At 42.9% G+C, this 21,806-nt stretch overlaps 1 protein-coding gene across 1 annotated transcript in view; it reads right to left on the reverse strand.

Annotated features, from left to right (window-relative positions):
* Positions 1–938: 938 nt before the first annotated feature.
* Positions 939–21,806, reverse strand: part of LOC112530121 — a 28,603-nt gene continuing 7,735 nt past the window's right edge. Inside the window, exons 3-5 of the mRNA XM_025142386.3 lie at positions 13,232–13,397; positions 5,861–5,962; positions 939–1,960 (exon numbers count right to left, since the gene is read on the reverse strand). Coding sequence (XP_024998154.2) covers positions 1,672–1,960; positions 5,861–5,962; positions 13,232–13,338 — 498 coding nt within the window. The 5' untranslated portion in view covers positions 13,339–13,397 and the 3' untranslated portion in view covers positions 939–1,671. The remainder of the gene's footprint in view (positions 1,961–5,860; positions 5,963–13,231; positions 13,398–21,806) is intronic.

A 21,806-nucleotide genomic window follows, 5' to 3' on the forward strand; every position in this document is an offset into this window, starting at 1 on the left:
ATAAATAGATAAAATAGAAACTTTTAAAACCAATTTGTGTATATACACTAAAGTACACCAAAAAATCAGGGGAATTCATCAAAATATTGAAAATGGAGCAGGAAAGTCTGCTTGTAGGAGATTAGTGTTGCCTATTCCATTTTGTCATTCAGAGAAATAAATGCCAGACCTCCTACAAGTACATTTAGCTAACTGCAGAAAACGTGCAGGGCAGGTGGTAGGGAAGTTAATTCATAATCTAACTTGTCAATTAAATGGTAGCTTATATGGAATACAGAAATTGGTAGTGGAGCAGTCAAAAACAATAACTCCAAAGTTTTTAGAGTGTTTAGTCTTCCAAATTGAGACTGTGTACATTACAGGAACAGAAGCAAATGGAATTCAGCAGGGACAGTAAAGCTCCAGATAAAACATTACCCAGACGAGTTAGTAACGTTCACACAAAACAGGTATAGAAAAAGAAACATGACGAGTGTCATGTAATCAGAAAACCAGTCCTCCCAAATGGCAGACCAATCTAAGACTACTGCATTTTCCAGTGTTGGCATTTCTTCTAATTTGTGTGGTGTTCCTCGAGCAAGATGCACAACTTTTGCTTTGCAATATAGCAACTAGAAGACCAGTCAAATGAGCTGCTCAGGTTGAGAATAGGTTTAACATGTTTGTTTGCTTTATTCATTTATTTATTTTATCGGATACTTGCTCTGCACTTGAATTCTGAATTTCCTGCCATTTGTCTATGCTGTTCTGTTTCCCAAAAGCTAACAAATGAATAACTCCATGCTCCAGCTTTTGGGGAAAATAAAAGAAATCTGTTTTCCCCAAAGACTTTCTGCAGTATTCTTAGAAATAAGAACATAAATTAAACGAAGAGTGCGAATGAATTGTGAAAAGAGTAGCGGGGTTGTAGCTGTCTCAGCGTATAGAAGACACTGTGGTTATAGTGAGTAATGAGAATTTTATTAATTTGATCAAAACTATCATCACTTTAAAACAGTGAATAACATTTTAATCACCTAATTTCTGATCTTCCTAAGAGAGTAAATAATAAATGCCCATTCAGTTCTTTCTTCACAGTCATGAAACTGTTTTACGTTGACTGCGGAAATGTTCTTTTCCAAACCGAGACTACTGACACGCATTCACAACTTATGCTTAATTATGAAATCCCCGTGCTGTTTGCTGGAGATGGTTTTTCTAGACTTTGGGCTTGATTGTTTTCTGTGATCTGCAAGCATTTGTTGGATGGAGGACACAAGTTCCTGTTAAGACAGCCTGTTACTGCTGTGCAATATTCACAAGTGATTAAGGATTCACATTTGCTTCGAAACTACCCCAATTATTCTGCAATAGTTCTGTCTTTAGGGAAGCACAGCTAACTTATTTTGGATTTCTAAATATTAGTTTAAAAACAACAGGTTTAAAAATCAAGCATATCGTGTGGTTCTCCAAGAGATCTGTGCTGTTAGGCTTGCAACAGAGTACCAGTTACTCAGATCTCACAAGCCTCAGGATGCTTCCAGTTGCAGCTCTGAACCCCTGCCAAGCACAAGCATGATGAGTGTGGGCATCAGAAACAGGAAGAGAGAAACAGGAACAGGATGGGTTAGTTCTGACGATTCCAACAGCAATTAAAAATGCAGTGTGGATTTTGTCAAGCTTTTTTTCTATTTAGCCATAGTGATTATAAGCCAGAATCCACCATACTAGCTGACAAAGGCACTTTACACATTGTGCAGCTCTGTCTGATGCAAACAGGCCCAGTGACAAGGTGCTGCAGGTGGGACTGATATGTAGGAAGTGTGCCAGATGCCTGTGCTCCCTTGCTCTCCATAGCAGGTATGGTACTAAGTGATACAGCTGGGGGATCCCAGGGGTGACACAGTTGGTCAGCCATGACACACTTGCTTTAGAGTGATGGCAAACTTGTGCAGGAACATCTGTTAGAATGGACAAAATTCTGAAAGGAAAGAAGAAAACACCGGGATTATAGTAGCACTCACTCTCAAAAGGCACAAGATTTCAGGTATGAGGGAGGTCACCAAGTCCACGTAGTGTAGGATAGATTGAAGTAGTGGCATGAAATTGGAATCCACATTTGTTTTCTTATCTTTCCCACAACTTTCCTTTCAATTTGTTCATCACTTGGATGGGCATGTAGTTATTAGCTGCCTCATGTTATTTGTAGCAGGACCAAAGAGCAGCCTCAGGGACACTGCATTTACCGATATATATATTACCCAAGAGTACCAGACACAGCCTGAATGCACTGGCTAATTAACCTTGCTGAGAAAGAGCAGATTGTATCCACTGGATGTGTATAACATGAATGACTAGAGTTTTAATTGAACGTAAATGAAAAAAATCCTGTCTCATAACCTGTACTGGCCCTAAACTCCTCGTGACACTCACCAGCTTTCCTTCTCTCAGGCAGAATGCATGGAGCTTTCTCCTAGACTCAGACTTTCTCCTGTGCTTTAGATAGGCCAGCAAATTAGCCCCTAGACATCTTTCTTGGCTCTAAGCCCTCTCCAGCTTAGGAGAAACTAACAGATGTGCCCTTTTGCTATTCTCCTGCTCTGAGCTCATTACAAGTTTCCAGGCAGGGGAAATTAGCAAAGTCTCCTTAGCATCTGCCTTTTCCAGCTGAGGAGGAACCACCTGCAGATAAGATTCCCAGTCCTGGCTATCTGATTGTGTTTGGGCACAGGTACCTGTAAGTTTGCCTTCCAGACTGTTCCCTTCACTGGCACTTGTACCAGCCCTGGCTGTTCAGCTGGAGCCTACAAACCCCTGGGTTTTTGCAGGGGAATTGAAATTTCTTTGCTTCAAGGGCTCAGCCTTTGCAGCATGGTTCCAGAGAACTTGCTATGGGTTTAGATGAAGAGTCAGAAAACCAAAAAGCTCCTCTAATGCTTTTGTTATATTTCTCTGATGTTGTAAAAGTAGCTGAGGATCTGTTGTCAATCAGTTGCCATGGGCTTTTTTATTTTTCTTAAAGCCTCAGGTTACAGAGCCCAGAAATTACCTAAGAAACTCAGTTATTCCTTTAAAAGTAGTTAAAATAACAGCTGTGGGTAGAGGCATGGAAACGCTCATCCTAACAAGAAAGTAAGAGCATTTTTTGTTTGTTTTGTTTTTAAAGTGTGAGAAAGGCAGGTGAATGGGGCTGGGGAGGGGCAGATAGCAGCCACCTGGGCCACATCCTGGGTGGCATGTCCCTAGACCAGGTCACCTGGCGACAGACCAACTCCGTACTGATCCACATGGTGAAGCCTCTTACCTGTCCTGCTCACGTGAGGAGGAAGGGAAGTGCCATCTCTCGCCAGACTGCATGCTGGAGGCCTAATCATCCAGGTAGGCCTGGCCTTTCAGTAAGGCAGTTGTCTTCCTCCTCCCCTCTCTCCTGGCCACAGGCTTTGCTTCATTGCCTTGCCTGGCTCCTTCTCAGGCAGTAAGTTATGAAGTAGTGAATTACGAGCACTTTCAGCAGGGAGCAGGAGACAGGGAAGGGCAGGTTTGTCACAGATGGTGGTTTGGTGAAGCAATGCCAACCATGAAGTAAATTTTGCTGGTGGTGCTGTAGAGATGACTGCTTTAAAATAAGCATCTGCATGAGGAGCAAAGTCTTTATCACTGATCAGGTGTTATTGTGGTTGATCACAGGAAAAGTTAACACTGTTGAATTCATCATGGCAGTGCTTTAGCAAAAACTATGTCCTGTAACATGAGATGCCTTTGCAGCTTTTGTTCCCTTGTAGTAATTAAAAGATTAACAGCACATTGTTCCCTTGTAGTAATTAAAAGATTAACAGCACATTCTTGAAAAACAAGCAAACAGAAAACTTTTTATTTACCAGCAGAATATTACTGGGAACCAGGATGATACTCTTATGGTTTCTGATGTGGGGCAACAAGCCACAGGAAACTACCACCGAGGATATGGAAGAGTTAAGTGATGCTGGAGGAGCTTTGAACCAAGAAAGGATATGCGTTTTCTTTTGAGGTCAATCTTTTTGAGCCTCAAACTGTTGAATCTTGGTGCAGGAATTATCAAGTATATTATCTATACATCCTGTGAAATGCATTGGAGTGGATGACTGGAGAGTTTACTCCAGTTTTACAGTGATATAAATCCTTCTGTGCTGAGCCACTGGCCTTATTACAACAGATGTCATGATCCTAGAACTGTTGACACTTCAGGAGTGACCAGACAGATGATTTACCTCTGCTGGCTGTATTTTCAGCCTTGGAACAGAGGTCCATCTCACACACAGTAATGCAGAGTGAAGGCAAATACACAAGGACTGCTCAACACAAACAGGACAGCTTGGAACATGAATTTACATGACACTGGTTAATTTTTTAACCTCTTTCTGGAGTCAGTGAAGAGAAAAATGTAGTTTGCCTGTTCTTCTGTCCTGTTTCAGATATCTGCAGTGAGATGAGATGAACTTCCAGTTACTGATCTACCCAGATAGGTGAACAACTGGTTTGGGTCTCCCAGCTCTATTGATTGCAATGGTGTTTTTTTTTTTCTTGGTGTCCATCAGTAAAGCAGACAACAGAATTACAACAAATTTGAGGAAGGATGGGGCATCTGAATTTGGTATGGGTTTTGTTTGCTTGTTTGTTTGTTTTCCTGTGTTTAATTCTGTTTGGCCATATTAAAAGCTGATCAGTACTAAATGAGTCAATAGGTTTAGGAAACATCCAGGTATCACAACAAACGAATAAGGATATTAATATGGGAAATAACCATTCAGATTGAGTGAATGTGGAATTATATATATAAGCTGGACAGACGAGATTCATAGGATAAATTTGATGTTACAACAATAGTGTCTGTATTGGGCTGTTCCGTGCACTGTGCCAATGACATTCCACATAGCTACTTTTGATATACCATATTACACACTTCAGCATTTTTGTGGCAAATGGAAAGAAATACCCAATGAATTTTAATTAACCAAATTACATGATAGTCAAATCAAAGAAGAGATGGGACAGTTCCATTTAAAATTAAATCAAATGCTTTGTAATATGGTACAGACAAATACATCTCAATTGCAGCACACAACATCAGTGCCTGTAGGGGAATATAGAACAATGTATTCCTAATGCCAGATACTCAAGAGACCATTTATTTAAATTGCATAAAGATTTACACTCTGCTAATCTTATTATGAACATTACATTGGATACCCAGATAGAAGCACAGTGCATGATAAAATTGGGCCTTAAAAGATTATCACATTCGTGAGGATCTTCTCCTAAATAAAGGTAGCAGGACGTTTACTTTCGCAACACCTGGATACAGAAAGTAATACTGGTACAAAGCAGTAATGCTGTTGGACTTGTTTAATGGGCAAATTCTCCTCCTGCATTTCTTTTCCTGTTGGAAGCCACCATTAACACCTGTCAGATCCACATAAACACGTTCACCTTTCAATTCATGTGACCTGGTTGTATTATAGCTTATGTGGGTTCTGAGGGTGGTAAATTAATAGGCAATACAAACCATTTCTCCAAGGCAATAAGTTCCCATACTCTCTTTTTCCACAGGAAGTACTCAGCTGCTTTTCCATTATTTTCTTCTATGTTTTGTTGTAACAGCTGTTACAGAAAGGTGAACTCTCATGTGCAAATTCCCCTGGTGACGCACCAAATCCAAGGTTTGTGTTCTCAGAGATGCTGGAAAGTAAGGATGGCACTGCAGAACCACGTTGCTGATAAGAATGTGACAGTTTTCAGCTGTATGATCTGACCATCTCCAGAGTTAACCAGCACATCCAGGCATATTGAACTGATTTATTACCAGTGGAGGGTGAAGTGGCAGCTTTGATTTGAAATCACTCACCTTCTTGAAAGGGCTGAGGAGCCATTCCTATTTCTTTTATCAATCATCCAGCGCAATTTGGATGCCAGTTGCCCAGCTGGGAACTTCACCCACGGTGACCCACTGCATCCAGAAAACAGTATTTAAGAAAGAAAACAGTATTTAAGAAAGAAAACAGATTTGTCAGACACATGGATTTGTCTATCCTCATCATGCCACATAACTGCACATTCTACACCAGCATTGCTTCAGCTCCTGGAGCTCAAATCAAAGGTTTGTGCTTTCCACAAGATGTAAAGAGGCCAATGATGTCCTCCCACAGATAGGCGTGTTTCAGCAGAAGCACTGCAGGAACATGAAACATGCACATGCCTGATCAATCTCTTAATCATCTTATCCATAGAATCAGGGCATGTGTGCATCCATTGTGATGTAATCCAATTAGGGCCTCGGTAAACACCAAAGATACTGCTGTGGCAATAATAGCAATTAATGCAGAACTCTAACCTGGTTCAAGGACAGAGACCTGCCAAGTCTCGTGAGGTGAGAGTTAATGACCCTGTTTTATCTGCCCCTCTTCAGCCTTTGGAGTCTAAGGGCTGATGGTTTCCTGCTTTTTTTTTTCCCCAGCTGTGAGCTGGTGGCCACGGACCTGCTGACCTTCCATGCATGGTCTGTGGGCTCTGGAAGTTGCGCAGATTAGTTATGCTGCACATGGGGGGCAGGATAAGACACCTCCCCTGACAACTCTTCCCTTCCCAAGTGACCCGCTGTGGAGGGACTCGGCTCCTGTCCCATCAAGTGGCCAGGAGGATGACCTCACTGAACACAGGCTCAAGAAATTGGAAAATGTGGCTATGGGAGGCCATCACCTCTTGGGTCATTATGCCTGTGACTCTTGCCTGCTCATTTATTCCCATTAGTCTTCTTGCCCTTGCCTCAGCAAAGCTAATATTATGTACATGTGGGAGGCAGAGGGGAGTATAAATAGGCAAGGACTGTGATTTAAATGACTGATTAATAACATTAAATTTATTAAAGGAGGCCCATTGAATTAGACCCACTCCTGTGCAAATTAGATTAAAATGCCCTGAATAGATCAGCTGATCAGCTGTTTCAATTTTCCTTCTCTAGCAAATGACATAAGATTATGGCATTTTCACTTGTAAGTCATCCTGTTCCCAAAGATTAATTTAATTCATATTAGTCCTAGTGCTTAGAAAAATCATCTCTTGTACACCTTGAGAGAGGCTTCACAGATCTGTGTCACCTACTCTTTTATAAGCAGCTTGAGGTAGCTTCTTTTCCATTTGCTATCACTGAACCACCTATAAACAGAGGATTTATAGACAGTCTCGGTTTTAAAATGCTAAATTATGAAACAAACTAGTTTTGTGTTGCCATATTGCCAAAGAGATTCGCTTGTTGTAGCAGTTGGATGTATGGATAAATGGTATTTCACCCTAGGAGTCCAATAAAACTCTTGGTCTTAGTGCCAGCCATTTAGCCTCTAGAAGAAGCTGAAATTTGTTTCATAAAAGTGCAACTAATGCTCATTTTGACATTCCTATTTTCTTAAAAAATATTCCCAAATTCTTCACCTCCAATTTAGATAACTAAATATTTTTAGTTAAATTAAGTCAATAAGTATTCTTGAGTTCAGGGCTTTTCACACCCACACACTCCTCTTCATCTTTTTGATTGGTAGAAGAGTTAAATATCTCACAAAAGCCAGCTTCCAATTTTTCTTTTCAATAGAAGTGAAACTCTTTTTTCACTTAGCACACATGCATATCCATAAAAATAGTATTTCTGGAACAATGTCTTGCCACTCATCAAACACTCACAGCACTGACCTCCAGAGTTTCAGATTATTTGAGTTCTGTCTCTAACAAAGTAGGAAGCAACCTTTCAATCTTCTTTTTTTTTTTTTTTTTTTTTAATAGTACAACAATGTGGTAGTTGACATCAAATTAGGCATTTGAAATAGAACCAGCTGGTGGTGGTGACAACTGTTTCCAGGGAGGGAGCCTGGATTCGTGAATTTCCTCACTTTTCTCATTATGGATTTGATGCTTTAAAACTGTAGTATATACCAATTTTCCTTACTCTTTCCTCTATTCTGTGTTGGTCAGACATGCTGGCTAGTGAGCAGATAGAAGATTTCAGTGTTTAATAAACAGGGGCTAGCCTGGTGATTTGGGATCTTTGAAGACAAAGGCATCACAGAAACTACGTAAGATTCTGAGGGGAAAAAAAAAGTGTTATTTCTATTGAAAAGTTAGTTGCTGGAAGATTTCCAGCTTGTAATGAAGCTTAAGAAAGGATTCTCTTTGTGGTGGAAGATTCATCTGTGGGAAGTTATATCAAGGTGGGATGTCTAGGACATGCCTTCCTCACCTCACCTCTGATGTTTGGGTAGATTATGATGGAAGAGACATCCATCTGTGGAGCAGAAGGCTGGTTGGCCTTAAACGTGGTTTTATCCACTCAGCTAATGACAGCTTTCAAGCCGTAGAGTAAGAGAATCCAATCCTTTATCTTGATATCAAATAGGTGTTGGCATTTCCATCAAATATGATAAATGTAACTTAACGTCTCTCTCTTCAAAGGAGTCCAAATCAGCTGGGAAAATAAGCTGCAACTTATTTAATCAGAAGTTTTACATATGAACTTAATCTTTACTGGATGATTACATTGTGTTTTGTTAATAATATTTCTTTTATTATTTAGGGCGTCATATGACAAACACTAGAAAATGGCTTAAGATGCAGAATCTCCAAATTCAAACCATGTTGTGAAGCCAACAGCTTTGCTCACCACAAATTTCATCAACTGAAGACACATATTTTCTGTTGGTGCCCAGAGAGTAATGAAAGGTAAAGCACATTCTTTGTAGGAAGTTTCTATACCTTTAAAATTTGCTCCTTTCTACAGCCTGCGATAAGCGAATTTTGGTTACTGAAAGGCAAGATGCGAGGTGTGTCATTTTGCCATGGCCTTCTCTTCCTTCAGGCAGGTAGCCAGTACCTCTCTCGTGGGTGGACATGAAAAAGGGAAAGATGAGTTCTGATGTGTCAAGATCTAGAGATTTGAAAGTTGTTTTTAATTTTGTGAAGCACATTTCCATAGCAAAATATTAGACACAGTAGAAATGTAGTTGTTTTCTTTCTTTCAGCAGAACTGCCACCTTGGACTTCCGGAGGGCGGACTTCAACCTCTTTAGGACCATGGTTGAGAGGGTCCCTTGGGAGGTAATTTTGGAGAGCATGGGAGCCCAGGAAGGCTGGGAATATTTTAAGGAAACTGTTTTAAAGGTGCAGGACCTGACCACCCCCATGTCACGGAAGATGAGCCGACAGGCAAGGAGGCCGGGCTAGCTGAACAGAGACCTTTGGCTGGATCTCAAGAACAAAAGGAAAGTTTATGGTCTCTGGAAGAGTGGGCAAGCTACTTATGAGGATTACAGGTATGTAGTGAAGCTGTGCAGGGAGAAAATTAGAAAAGCCAAAGCACAGCTAGAATTGAGCTTGGCCACTAAAGTGAAGGAAAACAGTAAATGCTTTTATAAACACATTAACAGCAAGAGGAAGTCTAGGGAGAATCTCCATCCCTTGTTGGATGCCGAAGGCAACCTGGTCACCAAGGATAGGGATAAGGCTGAGGTACTTAATGCTTTCTTTGCCTCAGTCTTTAATAATAAGACTTGTTACTCCCTGGGAACACAGCCCCCTGCGCTGGTAGATAGGGATGGGGAACAGAATAAGCCCTTCATGATCCATGACGACATAGTTTTGGACCTGCTGCAAAAGCTGGATGCTTACAAGTCCATGGGGCCGGATGGACTGCACCCTAGAGTGCTGAGAGAGTTGGCGGATGTGGTTGCCAAGCCACTCTCCATTATTTTTTGGTAGTCCTGGCTAACTGGGCATGTCCCAGTGGATTGAAAACTGGCAAATGTAACGCCCATCTTCAAAAAGGGCCAGAAAGGTGATCCTGGTAGCTACAGGCCTATCAGTCTCACCTCGGTACCAGGGAAGGTCATGGAACGAATAATCTTGGGAACCATCATGGACCAAGTAAAGGTCAACCAGGGGATCAGGCCCAGTCAGCATGGGTTTGCAAACGGTAGATCCTGTCTGACAAACCTGATTTCGTTCTATGACAAGGTGACCCGCTTAGTGGAGGAGGGTCAGGCTGTCAATGTGGTCTACCTGGACTTCAGTAAGGCCTTTCACACTGTCCGCCATAACATTCTTGTGGAGAAGCTGGCTGCCCATGGTCTGGATGGGTGTACGCTCTGCTGGGTGAAGCACTGGATGGATGGCCAGGCCCAAATTGTCGTGGTCAATGGAGTTGAATCCAGTTAGTGGCCGGTCACGAGCGGTATCCCCCAGGGCTCAGTGCTGGGGCTGCTTCTGTTTAATATCTTCACTGATGACCTGGATGAGGGTATTGAGTGCATCCTCAGTAAGTTTGCAGACGACACCAAGCTGGGAGGGAGTGTTGATCTGCCAGAGGGGAGAAGGACACTACAGAGGGACCTGGATAGACTGGATTGATGGGCCAAGGTTAACGGCATGAGTTTCAATAGGGCCAAGTGTTGGGTTCTGCATTTTGGTCACAACAACCCCAGGCAACCCCACAGGCTTGGGGCAGAGTGGCTGGAAAGCTGCCTGATGGAAAGGGACCTTGGCGTACTGTTGGACAGTCAGCTGAATGTGAGCCAGCAGTGTGCCCAGGTGGCCAGGGGGGCCGGTGGCATCCTGGCTTGTATCAGGAATGGTGTGGTGAGCAGGACTAGGGAAGTCATCCTGCCCCTGTACTCGGCATTGGTGAGGCCTCATCTCGAGTACTGTGTTCAGTTTTGGGCACCTCAGTACAAGAAGGACATGGAGGTACTGGAGCAGGTCCAGAGAAGGGCAACGAGGCTAGTGAAGGGCTTGGAAAATCAGCCCTATGAGGAGAGGCTGAGGGAGCTGGGGCTGTTTAGTCTGGGGAAGAGGAGGCTGAGGGGAGACCTTATTATTCTCTTCCAGTACCTGAAGGATGCTTACAGTGAGTGCGACTTCTCACTGGTGACAGGTGACAAGACGAGGGGAAATGGCCTCAAGTTGCACCAAGGTAAGTTTAGGTTGGACGTTAGAAAACACTTCTTTACAGAAAGAGTGGTTAAACATTGGAATAGGCTCCCCAGGGAGGTGGTTGAGTCACCGTCCCTGGATGTGTTTAAAAGCTGTTTGGATGTGGTGCTCAGAGATAGGATTTAGTGGAGGGTTGTTAGAGTTAGGGTACTATGGTTAGGCGGCGGTTGGACTTGATGATCTTTGAGGTCCTTCCCAGCCTGAGTAATTCTATGATTCTATGATTCTTTCCATTTTTCCTTGTTTGTTTTTGTTTTTTATATAAATAAGCACTTGGTTACGGACATGAGAGAAGATGAGAAGAAAAGATAGGGTTATTTATTTTTGATAAATGTAGAGATGCTACCAGACTCTTCAGGTTGTTCTTATTTTTTCTTTTTCCAAAGTGAAAAAAGATCGTAGGCTCTTCAGTTCAGATATTTACAGAATAAACTAAGATTTACAGACTAAACTGTTTTGATCAGACTCATTTTTGATAAGGAATTCAAGGCAGAGAACATAGAGTAGGTCCCTTTCCCATAGACATTGAATGCTATAAAATGAGACTCTGTTCTGAGATAAAATTGAACTATGACCACTCCTCCCACTATGAACCTGAGAAATGAAAGAGCACTGCTGGCACTCAGGGATTGCCTACACATAACAACTGTGGGACTTTAACTACTCTTTCAGTGGGACACTAGTTCAACCTTTTAGCATTGTCTTGCAACTTTCTATGTATGTAAGGCCAATATAGCCACTGTCAGGCAAAAAGTAGGCCACGTACTATGGATAAATTTCCACTGAAACAATCGTGTCCTTACAAGAGATTGTACCATTATACTACTGCATCAAGGAGAAGACAATGACAACAATAAAATTAAAACCAAAATCCACTTCTAGCATGAACTGCTCTGACAAAAAATAAAAATAAAAAAATCTACATATACACTTGAATGGTTTGTCAAGGCAGATAAAATGTCCATTTCTGACATCTTGTTGAACCAGCTTCTTTACAAAACCATGTGAAGGTTCATGCTAGCGTGCTGCCTCTTGGCTCCCTCTTTTATGCTCCTGTCAAAAACATAATAGCATCTTCAAACAGATTTTAGAGTTCCGGTGAGAAGTCTGGGTGAAGTCTCAGAGTGAGCTCTACACAGTCTTAGCTCTCCTAATCCACAGTGCTTCTAGGAAAGAGTGTGCCAACCTATCACCTGTAAGGAGAGGCTGTAACAAGGAAATTATAAAGAACAATGAATGCTTTCATTGCTCCTTCACATAGGATATGGCTAGAGTGATCCTCCATCACCCCTAAAGAGCTACACAGATGGCAAGATTCTGCAAGAAAGTACTTTATTACCTATGTTCTTCACATTTTCTTGTCCCATAAAGGTTTAAAAAGATATGATTTGCTTGGCACAAAAAAAGCATAATGCTAGAACATGGTGTTTCAACTTTGAAGCCACAGTTTTGCTTCTGAGCCTATTTTTATCTCTGTGCTTATTATTATTGTGCAGTTTCTTACATAAAATATGAAAAGTTGGGACAATTTCAGCAAAATAAGCCTTTTCTTCTATTGTAGTAGCTGTATGTGAAATAGCTCTTATACTCCAAGTACTTTAGGTTTTGGTTCCAAATTACTTTTTGCTCCTCCAATCGTTCCCACCCTATATCTTCTTGCTGTGCTCTGGGAAATGAGCTAGTGGCCTCAGCACAGTTTATGGTGGACAGAAGCTCCCCACCACTGAAAACTATCTCTGCAGAAGTCTCAGTGTGTTGGTAGCGTCAGCATAGAGTGATCTGGGCAGACTGCTACATAACTTGGAATTTTTATAAGCTCACACCCATGTGATCAAAATAATTAATATGTTCATCCTGGCAACACCCATGTGCAAAAAAAGTGCATGATATCTGTGTTACAGCTGTGCGGCTGAGGTGCTGAAAGATAAAATCTCTTGGTCAAGGTACCACAGGAAATGCCATTCCAGCACTTAAATCCCAAAATGATCCAGGAACGTCTCATCCCACCGAATATATCCTCCAAGCAGGAATCAGTCACCAATCTAACATGGATGGTGGCCTTTTAGAAAAACCCCAGTGCTGTATGTGGTGGATGACTGTATTTGGCTAAGTCTAACTGCTTCCTTCACCCAGATGAAATCCCTTTACAAAATGAATCAGTCAAAACAAGCATTGTATAGAGCTGCATCAGAAGGTGCAAATCACTCTCTCACACACTAGGTACCCTGAAGGGTGAAATTTATCTTACAGAGTAGATGTAGGAGGCATATGACTAAGTTCAGAGACTCCTGCAGATTGAGGACTGTGGAATTGAAGTGGCCAGAGGGTGGTAGCACTGCACAGCTGAAGTACCATGGCCCTCTGCGCCAGGTGGAAGGAGAGGTGGCAGAAGGAGCTCTGATCTGCCTGTGAAGCTGAAAAAAAGGAAGAGGTGAAGTTGGAATAACTTTTAAAACCAAAGGAGTGTTACTAAAAATAAGCTTTATTTTATACACTGCTCTTTCCTGACTCACTCGACAGATTTGTTGAATTGGTTTCCTCCTCTTACTTTAAACTGCAAGATGCTTCTCTGCCTTCCACAAACTAAGGTAAAAGTAGCTGTAGCTTCATTTTTTGCCAGGGAAAGGAGGAAGCAGAGTTTAGGAAGGGTGGCTTTTGAAATGAAGAGGAACTTTTGTTCTCAAGCACCTCACTTTCTTAGGCCTTGAAAACACTACTCTTTCTGACAATCTTTCAGAGTCTACTAGTAATGATGGCAGCTATTTTCTGAGGTTTTACTTTTTCAGGTGATGCTCATTCTGGTGTGGCAGCCACCAACTGTCAGACATGTGGCTTGTGTTCCGTGGCACAAGACAACCAAAAAAGCAAAATGGGTGCTCATTTGCAGCTTCAAGTTAAGCACACTTAGCACTGCAAAATACTTCTAGGTTATAAGTGAGTCTCTGTTTTGTAGGTAAGAGTCATTATCTTAGTTTTGCTAAAAGGAGGAAAGTTGAGAAACTGCAGAAATAACTAATCTAAGGACATGTACAATACCAAATCCAGTGTCAGGCTAATTGTGTTGTGTCCACGTGCATTTGCATGCATGTGCATATATTAACGTATCTGCCTGCCAGTATTTCTTAGCTTGTAGTTTAAAATATAAAAGATCCGTATCTCCTGGCCTCTACCTGCCATTTTACTCAGCATGATGTATTCTAGAGCTAGGAAAAATAGATTTGGGCTGCTGACATCAGTCATCATTTTTCTTGTTCTCTCCTATGCCACTGAGAACTGTGTGTCCCTATCTGTCTTTCTATTTCACATTACTTATTGTAATAATTTTTGCCTTGCTGAACAACCACAGGTAAGTTTCTACACTGCTCCGAGCCTTGGTACTCCTGTAAGCGAGATGATGGTGCCAACACTTACCTAGCCTGGCAGACCATTCCAGGATCCACAGCTGCTGAGTGAGACTCAATAGCATGATTGTAATTGGGCAGGCACTGAAAGGCCTCATGCTCAGTGGCTTTTATTTCCCTGCCTCCAAGTGCAGCAGTTTTTAAATGCTGCTGTATGCGTTTCACTGGAATTTCTCCCCATCTCTCTTTCCCCTCTCATTCCCTTCCCACCTCTCCCCTAGGCCTCTCAAATGCCACAAAGCTCTCTGACAAATCTATCTTCACCACTGACCTATTTTTTCTTCCCTGTCATTTGGTTCTGGTTTGCCAGCTTTATTCCCTTCATAACCACACATATCAATAGTTACTTTATCACCATTCCCTTTCCTGAGCCTGGCACTTTTCCACTCTCCTCTTTAGAAATTCTCCTTCTGTCCTGACTCTTTCTCCAGAAACAGCCGTGGGCTATTTCTAACCTTCCTTCTCTCATCAAAGTGCTTGAGAAATCAGCTTGCTTTCATCTCTCGATGGGGAGACTGCAATGCTGCTGTGGCTCATGGACAGGCCTCGGAAGCAGGAGCTGATGCCTGCTAATGGAAGCACTGCCACTGACTCATTGCGTGGCCTTCGGCAAACCACTTACCCTCTCTCCTTTCATAGCTTTAAAATAGGAGTGATAATTATTCACTTACCTCACATGGGTGTTGTAAAAGTTTAATTATTGCTTGTAAGATGCTATCTAACATTGAAATATATCTTTATTTTTTGAATGGTAGCTGTGACCACTGATACCTGCACTTAGTTCAGGCCCTGGAATGTGAAACTATCTTCACTGTGTAGATGAAGCCAGCCTTCCTTCTGGTCACAGAAGTCCCTGTACCATAGTGATATATGATATAGCAAAGATCCCTTGACTGCTGGCAGCTCCCTCCTAGGTACCAGGCAGGTAGGCTGAATGTCCCTCTGATCAAGGTTACCATTCCTTCACTTAATCTTTTCATCTCTCTCCTCCTGAAGTGGCTGGTGAAGCCCCTCCTGAGCTAAGACTCTTCTCCTCATCTCCTCTCCACTGCTTTTCCCTTCCTCATCCACTGTCTCACTATTCCCTTTCCCTCTGCTGCTGGCAGAGCTTGTCTATTCCACCCTCTCTCTTCTTGCAGTTGCTCTCTCAGCCTGTCTCAACCGGTGCAACTCGAAACTTAGCCTCAGCTTTCTTCAGGATGTTGCCACACAGATGGGCCTGTCTAGTGAGAGACTGACTACATGAGTGTAGGAAGGGGCAGTGGACCACAAGCAGGCAGGTGCTGCTGCTGCTGCCATCCCTGACGTTGCGCACGTTGTGCGTGAGCAACACATCTAACAAGTTAGGCCTCTGTCCTACCATGCACACACGTGGATGCCCTGAGGTCTGTTGAGGAGGCAGCTGGTCCTCCAGCACCAAGAGCCAGGATAGGACAAACATTCAGTGCCACATCCTGCATCACTGCTGGTACTGCTGCTTCCCCTGACAGTAGGCTGCCCTCCTTCCATTCAAGTGAATGGTATACAGAAAAGATGCTAAAGTTGCAGAGATGGAAGCTGCTAAGAACAGTGTCCAGGCTGACATCCCGGAGACCCTCCATAGGCAACAGAAAAGTGCGGAGAGTTGGGCCAGATAAGGACATGACCTTGGCACCCATATCCACCCACCTCTATGCCTCTTCTCAGCCATCTCCCAACATAATATTGGGGTCAACTCAAGTTACTGGTATTAATTATGTCACTCCCTACACACAGACAAAAAAAAAAAAATGGTGAGCAACTTAGATTGATTACCACCTCTTTCCTGTGAAAGGGCAACCTGTTTGCTCTGAAGGTTACTGCGGAGCCCAAAGAGACTGTTGCTGTTAACCCTTTTGTATGCAGATCTGCATTTGGAAATAGAAGACAACTACATAAATAAAGGCCACCTCATATCAGGGCGATCCGAACGACTCAATGGTAATTGAAAAGTTGATTATTTTTTGATTCTTGGCCAAAATCTTTATCTTCAGTTAACATTGGGCAGTTTCTGAGCTAAAGTTATAAAAGGGCACGAGGATGGAATAAGACCTCTGAGAAGAAACTGCTGTGCAGCTCCTGCCTATCTATAATGTATCCACTCCAAAATACAACAATAAACGTCAGGCATGATTTAATAGGTTATAAAATCTTACATTATGATGCCACTGGAACTATTGAAAATAAAAGCAGATAAATCACACTTCTATGCAACAAGCTGTACTCACACTGATTTTTTTCATTTGCCAAGGTTTCATTCTGCAGTTCGCTGAGTACACACTGCTCTCACTCGACCTCAGGTTTCCTTTTCCTTTTTTGCTTTTCCTGTTTCCTTTTCCTTCTCCCTTATTTCATTTTTCTTTCTTTCCTTCTTATTTATTTATTTATTTATTTATTCATTTATTTATCGCTTCTCCTTCTCCTTTGCTGCATTTCCACGTCATCCTACCGGTCATACAGCTGGGCAGCACTGTCACTATAGGCCATCGCCTCAGAAGGTACAGAACAGTGCAGAATGGTGCTCTGCTTCCACAGGGCTAGAACTGCAGTGTTATTCATTCATGCATTCATTTATTTATTTTCAGCAATGCTGGACAATCGTTGCAAGCAGATTGACTTCTGTTGCCCATATAATGTTCTCTCTCACATTAGATTATGAGCATTAAATCTACTAGACAACGTTAATCTGGCAGGAAAACAATTTGTGTCACTCTTTTACTGCCAGCAAGATATAGAGTTAGAATGACATGGATGACAGAGTGCACACCACAACTCAGAATGGGCACGACAGCTGTAATCCTGTCACCCTGTGGAGAAAATGATGCAGAAAAAGGGAGGGGGAAGAGGAACCAGCCTCTGAAAATATTACCAATAGAGAGGATTAGGCTTTGAGAAAAGTTTGCTTCACCTCTGCAGCTGAGGTAAGTGAAGAGGAGAAGGATAAACCAGCCATGGTATCTATAAAATGTAAATCACTTTGGCATGACGTGACAGAAATGTTGAACTCTGCCCCTTCAGCTTCTATTTCTTGTTTACTTTTGTTTAGAATGTTTTGCAGTAACAGCACATAGTTTGATGGCTTTTCTACTTTTACCTTCAGTTTCATCATATGTTTTCCTGTTCCTTAATTCTCCTGGTCTGAATCATGTAATTACATACGAAATGGGCAGACAGGCAGGCAAGGAGTCAGGGAGGGACGAAAGAACTGGGTAAGGAGAGAGGGAGGAAGGGAAAGAGGAAGTGAAAGACAGATGGAAAAAAGACTATAATGAAAGAGAAAAGAAGTCTAATAGCATTCAAAATTTGGGGGATAAATTTGCAAATAGTAGTTTACAAAACAAAACCCAGAAGCAAGATCAGAATATGCAGATACATTTGAATTTATTTCTTTTTTCCCAATCTTTTCCCTCAAAATCCTGCAATGTTGGAGTGAGAGACAAGTAACTAATTATAAATAACTAACAACTAATTATTTTAAATTCCTGAGGTTAACAGTATTGACAGATGTTACACGGTTCTGGACAACATAAGGACAAAGCAGGTACAGCCTATATCTGAAATTGGTAGCTGAAGACCTAGCACGCTGCAGAACTGTGTTCCAAATATCCTATTTTTGGTATACCTTTGTGCTTTACCTCATTCACCAGTGATTCTGCGTCCCCTATGGAGCTCTGCCTGCTCAAGAATGAGCCAGCGCACGTGGAAATCTCTGCTGGCACTGAAGGGTTTGGACCTGGTTATGGTTAAGCACATACTTGACATGTGTAGCCCTGCCCTGGCCCCTGCCCATCTTGGGTGATGTCAGGAAGTTCCCCACATATCTTCAGAGATTTAAATTCCATCTAAACAACTACACCTGCTAAAGTAGGTCAAATGGAGAGGTTTCACCTACCCCAGCTCCTCCGCAGCTCCCTGCTATTGATTTTCCCCCACAGTCTTGCTCTGGTTCCTCTCAGCCATTTCCCCTTATTGTCCTGATGCCACAGTGACAGGCAGGTTCAGGAGCCTGACTGTGGCTCAGAAGCTACTGTCCCTTCTCCAGCTCCCAGCCAGCACACGGGCTCTCCTGGGCCCATGCATTTTAACCCAATCTGATAGGGTTAGCTATTGCTGGGTTGGTGTCAATGGAGCTCTCAGGAGCTTTGTCATGACCACTTGTTGATGCAGCATCCAAGTACATTCCAACAGTAGCACTGTCAACATGTATTGAAGCTGTGACTTGTACAATGACATCTGCTTTCCAAACAGAAGCATAAATTTGTCCCTCAGAAGAAGCTGCACTCCTATGAACAGTGAAATGGAGTTAAATCAGTACAATCCTCAGTAACTCTTCCCGTTCTTACCTACCAGAATATTTTCTTTCGCAGCAGTAGAAAGGTGTTTCTCTTATTTGCAGGAGCAATATACCAGATGATTCAAAATAATCCAGTATGTGACAACACGTGATGATGACACAGATTAGAGAATGGGTGTCCAACTTTTTGGCATGCCTGGGCCGCACTGAGTGAAGAGGAATTGTCTAGGGCCACAACTATGAAGGTTGCTTTGAAAGTAATGCCTCCAAATTATATCAATGGAAACTACAACTGATGCAAAGAGCACAGCTGCACTATTTAATAGAGCAAATTCTCAGGTACAAAACACTCTTCTTCAACACAGTCATCACCATTAGCTATGCATTTTTCACAAGCGATGAACAAGAGGAAATTAGCTGATGTAGTCGCAAAGCCACTCTCAATGATATTTGAAAAGTCATGGCAATTGGGAAGTCCCTCATTACTGGAAAGAAAGGCAATATCATGTCCATTTTTAAGGAGGGTAAAAAACCTGTCAGTTTCACCTCTATGTCAGAAAAGATCATGGAGCAGATCCTCCTGGAAGATATGCTAAGGTGCAGGGAAGACAGGCAGGTGATACGGAAGAACCAGCATGGCTTCACCAGGGGCAAATCCTGCTTGACCAACCCAGTGGCCTTTTATGATGGTGTAACTGCATCAGTGGACGACGCAAGAGCCACTGATGTTGTTTGTATGCATCAGTACTTGTTAGGGGATGACCTGCTGGAGAGGAGCTCTGCAGAGAAGGATCTGGGGGCCCTGGTGGACAACAGGTTGATCAGGAGCCAGTAGTGTGCCCTTGTGTCCAAGAAGGCCAATGATATCCTGGAATGCATTAAAAAGAGCATGGCCAGCAGGTCAAGGGAGGTGATTCTCCCCCTCTACTTTGTTGTGGTGAAGCCACATTTAGACTACCGTGTCTGGTTCTGGGCTCCTCAGTTCAGAAAAGACAGGTATCTCCTTGAAAGAGTCCCACGGATGGCCACAAAGATGGTTAAGTGTCTGGAGCATCTCCCCTATGAGGAAAGGCTGAGTAACCTGGATCTGTTCACCCTGGGTAAAAGAAGACTGAGAGGATACTGGATAAATGTTTATAAATATCTAAAGGGAGGTGGGATGCAAATGGAGGTCAGGCTCTTCTTGATGGTATGTAGTGATAGGACAAGGAGTAATGGCCTAAAACTTGAACATAGAGTTCCAAACTAACATGTGGAAGAACCTTGTGGTAAGGTTGACAGCACTGGAACAGACCGCCCAGAGAGGTTGTGGAGTCCCATTCTAGGGTGATACTCAAGACGTGGCTGGATGCCTACCTGTGTGACCTATTGTAAGGTACCTGCTTCAGCAGAGGAGTTGGACTCGATGATCTCTTGAGGTCCGTTCCAACCTCTGAGATTCTGTAATGTATATGGACTTCAGCAAGGCCTTTGACATGGTACTCCACCACACCCTTCTCTCCAAATTGGAAAGATATGGATAACATGGGTAGACTGTTCAATGGATGAAGGACTGTTCAAAGGATGAAGGCTGCAGGATCAAGTTCAGAGAGCGGTGGTCAATGGCTCAATGTCTGGATGGAGATCACTGATGAGAGATGTCCCCCATGGGTCAGTTCTGGGACCGATACTATTTAATATCAGTGGGGTCGAGTGTACCCTCAGCAAGTTTGCGGATGGCACCAATATGTGGTGGTGCAGTTGTCTCATCAGAGGGACAAGATGCCTTCCTGAGGGATCTAGACACGCTTGAGCAGTGGGCCCAGGAGAACTTCATGGGGTTCAACAAATCCAAGTGCAAGGTCTTGCACCTGGGTTGTGGCAGCCCCTGCTATCAATACAAGCTAGGAGATAAAAGGATTGAGTGCAACCCTGCCAAAAAGGACCTGGGGGTACTGGTGGATGGGAAGCTGGACATGAGTCAGCAGTGTGTTCTTGCAGCCCAGAAAGCCAATTGTATTCTGGGCTGCATCTAAAAAAAAACAGCCAGCAGGCTGAGGGAGGTGATCCTGCCCCTCTACTCTGTGCAGGTGAAGCCTCACCTGGAGCACTGCATCCAGATGTGGAGTCCTCAGTACAGGGGAGACATAGACGTGTTGGAGCACGTCCAGAGGAGGGCCACAAAAATGATCCAAGGGATGAAACACCTCTCCTATAAGGACCGACTGAAAGGGCTGGGGCTGTTCAGCCTGGAGAAGAGAAGGCTTGGAAGTGACCTGATAGTGGCCTTCCAAAACCTAAAGGGGGGAGCTACAGGAAAGGACAGACTCTCCCCTGTCCCTGGAGACTTTCAAGGCAAAGCTGGATCAGGCCCTGATCTAGCTGCGGATGTCCCTGTTCATTGCAGAGGAGTTGGACAAGATGACCTTTAAGGGTCCCTTCCAACTCTGAGGATTTGATGATTCTGTGATTCTGTGCTGTACTCATAACAATCTACACCAGCAGAGGAGATCCACTGTCACTGCTGCTGCTGCTGAAATGCATCACTCACCACCTCACTGTGCTCACATCCACTGTTTGGCCTTCATAAATGTACAGCAAGTATTGATGAATGTCACTGGGTGCAATTTTTTCCATACGAAGGAATTTGATGACACACCTTTGCTTCATACATGTTTTCATGTCAGACATCATTTTGTCAGACTGTCTCTCTGCTGCCATCTGTCACTTGGCAACAAAATGTAACCAAACATTGTTGGGGAAGTTAAACCTCTACTGCCGTCTCACCAATATCTGCCTCTGATGTCATGGGACATCATAAAATAGGAGGCATTACTTTCAGAGCAGCTCTCACAAAACACATAATATAGTTAATGTATGTAAGTAAGAAAATGTATTTTATATTTCTACTAAAATACATAAAAATATATTTCTATACAAATTACATACATGAGGGCTGCTCTAAAAGTATTGCCTCCTCTTTTATTATGTCAGTCCATGACACCAGAGGAAGATGTTGGTGAGATGGCAGTAGAGGTTAAACCTTCCTGACAGTATTCCATTATATTTTGTCGCTGTGTGACAGATGGCAGCAGAGGGGCAGTTTGACAAAATGGTGTCTGACATGGGAG

The sequence above is a fragment of the Gallus gallus genome, chromosome 1 (assembly GCF_016699485.2).
Source record: "Gallus gallus isolate bGalGal1 chromosome 1, bGalGal1.mat.broiler.GRCg7b, whole genome shotgun sequence".
Taxonomy (NCBI): Eukaryota; Metazoa; Chordata; class Aves; order Galliformes; family Phasianidae; genus Gallus; species Gallus gallus.